At 42.5% G+C, this 7,637-nt stretch overlaps 1 protein-coding gene across 6 annotated transcripts in view; it reads left to right on the top strand.

Annotated features, from left to right (window-relative positions):
• Window positions 1-508: 508 nt before the first annotated feature.
• Window positions 509-7,637, top strand: part of LOC140727610 (type 2 lactosamine alpha-2,3-sialyltransferase-like) — a 114,499-nt gene continuing 107,370 nt past the window's right edge. For 2 of the 6 annotated variants that reach the window (XM_073045165.1, XM_073045163.1), the window contains exon 1: window positions 509-768. In XM_073045165.1, the coding sequence (XP_072901266.1) occupies window positions 663-768 (106 nt within the window). In that variant the 5' untranslated portion in view covers window positions 509-662. Of the gene's footprint in view, window positions 769-1,370; window positions 1,503-1,653; window positions 1,768-7,637 lie in introns of those variants that run through there. The other 4 variants (XM_073045167.1, XM_073045168.1, XM_073045169.1 and 1 more) reach the window with 3 other exon arrangements.

Raw genomic sequence — 7,637 nt, 5'->3', positions numbered from 1 at the left:
CAGAGGGGTCATAACTGAATGGCCACAACACATCGACGGATCAAGAACATAAAGGAAGGTTTGCCTGACTGTAGCTGTCACTGTTTGCTCTCTCTCTCTCTCCAACAATTACAACACAATGACCAACATCTACCTCAGCACGTATGAACTGAACTGAACTTTATATTCACATATGACAATTCATTATCCCCTAGACATCGATAGAGCTTGTTTATTATTGATTATTATTATACCCACACTTTTAGGTTTAGTATTGCTAAAGTGTATTATCTATATATTTGCATTGTTGATATTGATTTGTATATTTTACTAATACACACTGTTTGAAAATAGTACCACCAGACTCCAACGGACACTTCTACCTTTGCTGGTAAGACACCCAGTTACGGGTACATAACAGCATTAACAACCAACACAAGCTAAGGTTATGTGGGGGCAACCCACAGGTGTCGCTACACATTCCAGTGCCAACATAACATTAACAAAAAGCAACCGTTGACACCCAAAATATCGGAGGAACTCAGCAGGCCAGGCCGCATCTACGGAAAAGAGTGCAGTCGACGTTTCCCAAGACCCTTCATCAGGACCCTAATCGGGTGGTTTCTTAATCGTTGGTGTTGGTATAACTACAAACAAAGAAGGATGCTTCTTTGTTTAATGACATGAATTTAAATATCCCCTTACCACAGCTGATCGATACCATGCCCGGAATCAAAAGCCGTGAATTCTATGTGCAAGACCAGTACTGCCGACGTGTGTGCAATTCAGGTGAGAGTACATTTAAAACAAACCATAATTCAAATTTTAGAGACGTTTCAGATAAAAGCCATGTGGATCATTCTCACTGTTAAGAGTAAAAGACAGGTTTCACACACTTTAGATCCAATGTGAGATTATTAAAGGTACAGTTACGTCAGAATAAACGGTCGTAGATCTGGATAACAGTTTCGATATACTTCACTTTATTGTCACCAAACTATTGATTCTAGAGCGTACAATCATCACAGCGATAGTTGATTCTGCGCTTCGCGCTCCCTGAAGTACAAATCGAAGTAAGTAGAATAATAATTTAAATTATAAATCATAATTAGAAAATAGAAAAGGGAAAGTAAGGTAGAAAGTAAATATAGGTTTGTGGGTCTCTTGAACTATGTTCTCAATTATTTATCACATGAATTTTCAAGTATACAATTTACATTATGTTCGCGGAAGTCAGCTTAGTAACTAAAGAACAGGCGCAGCTCAAAAATGTAACGTGATAGAGCCACATGACACAATCTTTTAAGGTCCTCGTATCTATCAGCCTTAAAGTGAAACTACGTGAGGAATTAAAGCACACGTTTAAAACAACTGAACGCAAATTTGAGGAAATAATATATTTTAGGATCAATATGTAGAACCAGCTAGCAGTGAAGCTGAAAACCCGGAGCCATTTAAGAACGGGCGGGAAAGGGTTAAAAGGAGCATAAAGCATGGATGGAATTCCCCCGAATAAAAAAAAGGTAAATTTAGAGTTTTTTCGCGACTTTAGAATTCCTGGCAGCGAACTTCATAGTCGTGCGAATCAGTGAACCTTGCATTGAAGCACACATTTTCTTGTCGGCAAAATAAATTGGGTAGCTAAGAGCCCTTTAATACTTGGGGATTTGTTAGCTCCTGTCATCGGTTTTCAGCTAATGACTTCAGAAGACCAGTCAGAAATGGTTGATAGGAAACGCATGCTCTCGCGCGTGATGAAATTAATTGCTTATAGGAAAATACCATAAGGTAAATATGATTTTAGTTTGTTTTTAAAAAAATATTTGTAAAAACTCGCGCTATTTGGACAAGAATATGATAAGTTTGTAAGCAAAACACAACGTTGCATTTCTCCACCATTTATACAGATTTTTGGGTAGTTTTTAACCAAAAGTACCTGCTTTTGACTTTGATGGCTGCTTACTTGTCGTCTTGGTGAAATCAAGGGCTGCAATTCGGTCAGCAGAAAACTTTCGCCCTGTGGGGCCGTGGTGGGAGTTCCAAGATTGAGAGTGGCAGAAAGTAAAGGGTTCCGTAGGTCGCATTTACTTTTGGTACAACAGCATAATTTTAATTGGTCTGTAACTGGCCAGTTTGCAAGGTGCATTTTTTTTAAAACTTAGATTCCACTCACTTTGAAGAGCTCTCCTTTTTATAACGGTATCGTTTTTATTTTTCCTTAACTGTTTTATTTTTGTTGTTGAATACTGTCTTCGGATTGTTGACCTCCGCTCTTTGTCCATGGTGAAAATAAGGCAGTGGGGGCCAGGGAACTTAAAATCATTGAAAAAGTTTAAAGCATGAGAAATGTCACAAACATAGGTGGGAAGCGATTGAACAAGGGGGGGGGGGATAAAACAGTGTCAAGGTATGCAGAAATGAGTTTGGTGGGGCAGGAGCAAGCTGAGACAATGGGTCTACCTGGACAGGCAGGTTTGTGGATCTTGGGTAGCAGGTAGAAATGGGAGTGCAGGGTGTGGGAACTATGAGGTAGGTGGCAGTGGATGGGAGATCCCCAGAGCTGATAAGGTTGGTGATGGTATAGGAGACAGTGGCTTGGTGCGCCTTAGTGGGGTCATGATCAAGGGATAAATAAGAGGAGGTATCAGAGAGTTGCCGCTGTGCCTCGGCCAGGGAGAGGTCAGTATGCCAGACTACAACAGCTCCCCCCTTATCAGCAGGTTTTATAGTGAGGTTGGGATTGGTGCGGAGAGAGCAGAGCGTTCAGAAGGAGAGAGATTAGAATTGGAACACGGTGTGGTGATTAGAGACGGTTGATGTCCCATTGGCAATTATCCATGAAGAAGAGGAGGGTTGGAGACGGGAGAAGGGGTCATTGGTGGGAGTAGGAGAGTCTTTGCCAAAGAAGCAAACTCAGAGACGGAGCCAGCGGAAGAAAAGTTCAGCGTGATGGCTTACGTGGAACTCGCTGAGGTGTGGGTGAAGGGGGACAAAGGTGAGGCCCTTACTGAGGACAGAGCGCTCTGCCTCAGAGAGTTGAAGGTCGGAGGGAATGGTAAAGACCCGGCACGGATGAGAGATGGGATTAGAGGGGGGAGGGAGGCTGGTGGTGTCGGTGGAGAGGGGAGTGTTGGGGTGAGAGGAAGATGGAGCCTCTGAGGGTCCAGGAGCTGACGATGGGATCTGAGGGAGAGGGGATTGCTGAGTGGTGGTGGGGGAAGGGGAGACGGGAGTCACAATCGCAGCATGTGAAGATCCGGCCTGGAGTTCAAGGCTGGAGTCGCAGTCGGTGGTTGCGCAATTGCTTTGAAGCTGTCCATGGTCATTGGGACCTGCGTTGCTGATGCTGGAGTCTGAGTTGTGAATATCAGCCGTCATTAATCGTCTCGACTTCACCACACCGTGTTCCAATTCCAACCTTACTCCTTCCGAACGCTCTGCTCTCCTCTCCCTCCGCACCAATCCCAACCTCACTATAAAACCTGCTGATAAGGGGGGAGCTGTTGTAGTCTGGCATACTGACCTCTACCTGGCTGAGGCACAGCGACAACTCTCTGATACCTCCTCTTATTTACCCCTTGATCATGACTCCATTAAGGTGCACCAGGCCACTGTCTCCTATACCATCACCAACCAAATCAGCTCTGGGGATCTCCCATCCACTGCCACCAACCTCATAGTTCCCACACCCCACATTTCCCATTTCTACCTGCTACCCAAGATCCAGAAACCTGCCTGTTCAGGTAGACCCATTGTCTCAGCTTGCTCCTGCCCCACCGAACTCATTTCTGCATACCTTGACACTGTTTTATCCCCCCTTGTTCAACCCCTTCCCACCTATGTTCGTGACACTTCTCACGCTTTGAATTTTTTCAATGATCTTAAGTTCCCTGGCCCCCACCATCTTATTTTCACCATGGACATCCAGTCCCTATATACCTCCATCCCCCATCAGGAAGGTCTCAAAGCTCTCCGCTTCTTTTTGGATTCCAGACCTAACCAATTCCCCCTACCACTACTCTCCTCCGTCTAGCAGAATTAGTTCTTACTCTCAATAATTTTTCCTTTGGCTCCTCACACTTCCTCCAAACCAAAGGTGTAGCCATGGGCACCCGCAGTGACTGCTAATTAATCTGCTCCCCTGCATATGTGTGTGCTTATCTGAGAGTCCTTGAAATGTTCCTATGCTATCTGCCTCTTCTACCACTGCTGGCATTACTGCGGCTCCAGCACTTTTTTTTTTAAAGAAAAAGGTTACTTGCACACCTCTTGTACTTTCCCACCCTTCACCTTAAATACACTAGACATCTTAGTGCTGGAAAAAAAGTTACTGGCTGCCTTGCATAATTTTTATAAAATTCTCGCAGATCTCCCCTCAGCTTCTGATATTCTAGAGGAAACAGCTTTTTCAACCTCTTCTCATAGGATATGCTCTAAACCAGGCAATGTCATTGTGAACTTCCTCTGCACTCTCCACCCCTTCCTGTAATACGGTGACTGGAACTGAATGCAATACTTTAAAATGTTGCTTAATCAGTGTTTTATAAAGTTGCAATGTAACTTCTAGCTCTTGAACTCAATGTCTTGACTAATGAGGGCAAATATACCCAAAGGTCTTCTTTGCTGTCCTAACAACCTGTTTGATCATGTGCTTGGACTGTAGATACAGTACCTCTGTTTATCAACATTGTTAATGATCCTGCGCTCCATTTATTGTCTTCCCCTATCCCCCAAGTATAGGGGAGTCTAAAACTGGACGACATAGGTTTAAGGAGGGAGGGTAACGATTTTAAAGGTACCCGAGAAACGACTTCACACACAGCAGTGGGTGTATGGAACAAAGAGCGAAAAGGAGCTGTAGAGATGGATATAATTGCGATATTTAGAATACATTTAGACAGATACCTAAATAGAAAAGGTTTAGAGGAACATGAGCAAGTGGGAGTAGCTTGGAAAGACATCTTGATCGGGGGTGGGAGAGAAGTTAGACTGAATGGCATGTTCTCTTACTGTACAACTGCATGACTCTAAAATGTTTACTCTAAACACTTTCAGTCAAACTACAAGGTCAGCCAGTATAATATTTCTGTGGCTGAAATACAGGAAGTTGTTTTGCACTTTTAAAAGTACAAATATTAATTTTAAAATTCTGTTTGTGGTTTACAGAAGTAGAGGATGGCCCAGGTAACTGGGCTTCATCATGAGTACCCATAAAGTTATACTATAACTCAATAAAGAAGTCAATCTGTGACCAGAAATGTATCATCTGTAACGTATTTTCAATCAAAGGTTTTGTATTTAAAGAGTTGTAAGTTAAATGTATTTGAAGGTGAAGGTAGAAAGGTAGCACCTTTAACTCTAGTTGTCTGCTGCTATAAATAATAATGCCATTACAATTATAGAGCGTAGAACAGTATATATTGCTGTGGATACTGTACTTGGAGTATAAAATAGTATGTTGTTTTGGATACTCTGGGAGGGGCAGAGATGACCTAGCAGAGAAGAACTAGCAGTGCAGCCAAGTTACTGGCACTGTTTCTGGCTCTGTGACTCAGAAGGGAAGAGTGCAGAAGAGATGAGCAGTGGTGAGAGGGATTCATTCATTAGGGAAACAGACAGGAAGTTCTGTGGACAAGAACAAGATTCCCAGATACATGCAAAAGTTTGGGCACCCTGGTCAAAATTTCTGTTACTGTGAATAGCTAAATGAGTAAAAGACCTGATTTCCAAAAGGTATAAAGTTAAAGATGACACATTTCTTTAATATTTTAAGCAAGAATACTTTATTATTTCCATCTTTTACTGTTTCAAAATAACAAAAAATGAAAATGGCACCCTGCATGGTCAGTACTTAGTAACACCCCCTTTGGCAAGTATCACAGCTAGTAAATGCTTTTTGTAGCCAGCTAAGAGTCTTTCTTGTTTGGGATATTTTCATCCATTCTTCCTTGCAAAAGGCTTCTAGTTCTGTGAGATTCTTGAGCTATCTTGCATGCACTGCTCTTTAGAGGTCGATCCACAGATTTTCAATGATGTTTAGGTTGGGGGACTGTGAGGGCCATGGCAAAACCTTCAGCTTGTGCCTCTTGAGGTAGTCCATTGTGGATTTTGAGGTGTATTTAGGATCATTATCCTGTTGTAGAAGCCATCCTCTTTACCTTCAGCTTTTTTTTTACAGACGGTGTGATGTTTGCTTCCAAAATTTGCTGGTATTTAATTGAATTCATTCTTTCCTCTACCAGTGAAATGTTCCCTGTGCCACTGGCTGCAACACAAGCCCAAAGCATGATCGATCCACCCCTGTGCTTAACAGTTTGAGAGGTGTTCTTTTCATGAAATTCTGTACCCTTATTTTTTCTCCAAACATACCTTTGCTCATTACGGCCAAAAAGTTCTATTTTGACTTCATCAGTCCTCAGGACTTGTTTCCAAAGTGTATCAGGCTTGTTTAGATGTTCCTTTGCAAACTTCAGATGCTGAATTTTGTGGTGAGGACACAGGGAAGGTTTTCTTCTGATGACTCTTCCATGAAGGTCATATTTGTGCAGGTGTTACTGCACAGTAGAAGAGTGCACCACCACTCCAGAGTCTGCTAAATCTTCCTGAAGGTCTTTTGCAGTCAAACAGGGGTCTTCATTTGCCTTTCTAGCAATCCTATGGGCAGTTCTCTCAGAAAGTTTTCAACTTGACCTCCACCATTCCTGTTAACTGCTATTTCTTAATTACATTATGAACTGAGGAAACGGCTACCTGAAAATGCTTTACTATCTTCTTATAGCCTTCTCCTGCTTTGTGAGCATCATTTACTTTAATTTTCAGAGTGCTGGGCAGCTGTTTAGAGGAGCCCATGGCTGCTGATTGTTGGGACAAGGTTTGAGGAGTCAGGACATTTATAAAGCTTTGAAATTTGCATCACGTGGCCTTTCCTAATGATGACTGTGAACAATCCATGTGAACAAGAGTTATCTGAGAGCTCAAATCTCTTGGGGTGCCCAAACTTTTGCATGGTGCTCCTTTCCTTTTTTTCATTCTAAAATTGTACAAAACAAAAATATTACACTAATCTTGCTTAAAATGTTGAAAAGAATGTTTCATCTTTAACTTTATGACTTTTAGAGATCAGTTCATCTTCTACTCACTTTACTATTCACAGTAACAGAAGTTTTGACCAAAGGGTGCCCAAGCTTTTGCACGCCACTGTAGTATGTTGCCTCCAAGGTGTCAGGGTCAGAGACAGTAGCATTCTTAAGGGGGCGTGTGAGCAGCCAGAGGTTGTGATCCACGTTGGTGCCAGTGACATAGGCTGGAAGGGCGATGCGGTCCTACAAATTGAGTTCAGGGAGGCAGGTTCTAAGTTAAAGGGCAGGATCTCCAGGGTGGTGGTCTCAGAATGGCTTCTTTTGCCATGAGCTAGTGTGGCTAAAAATAGGAAAACAATATATTTTGTCATGTAGTTCAAAAGTTGGTGCAGGAGGGAGGGCTTCAGATTTTTGGATTATAGGACTCTTTTCCAGGGATGGTGGAACAAGCTGCCAGCGTAAGTAACAGATGTGGGCTTGAATGCAACATTTATGTGAAGTTGGATATGTACATAGATAGGAGGGCTATGGTCCAGGTGTGGATCAATGGATCTCGGGAGAATAGCAGATTGGCATGGA

Source organism: Hemitrygon akajei, chromosome 5, assembly GCF_048418815.1.
Source record: "Hemitrygon akajei chromosome 5, sHemAka1.3, whole genome shotgun sequence".
Lineage (NCBI taxonomy): Eukaryota > Metazoa > Chordata > Chondrichthyes > Myliobatiformes > Dasyatidae > Hemitrygon > Hemitrygon akajei.
Note: the sequence above shows the minus strand (reverse complement) of the source record. Positions and strands in the feature narration are given on the sequence as shown.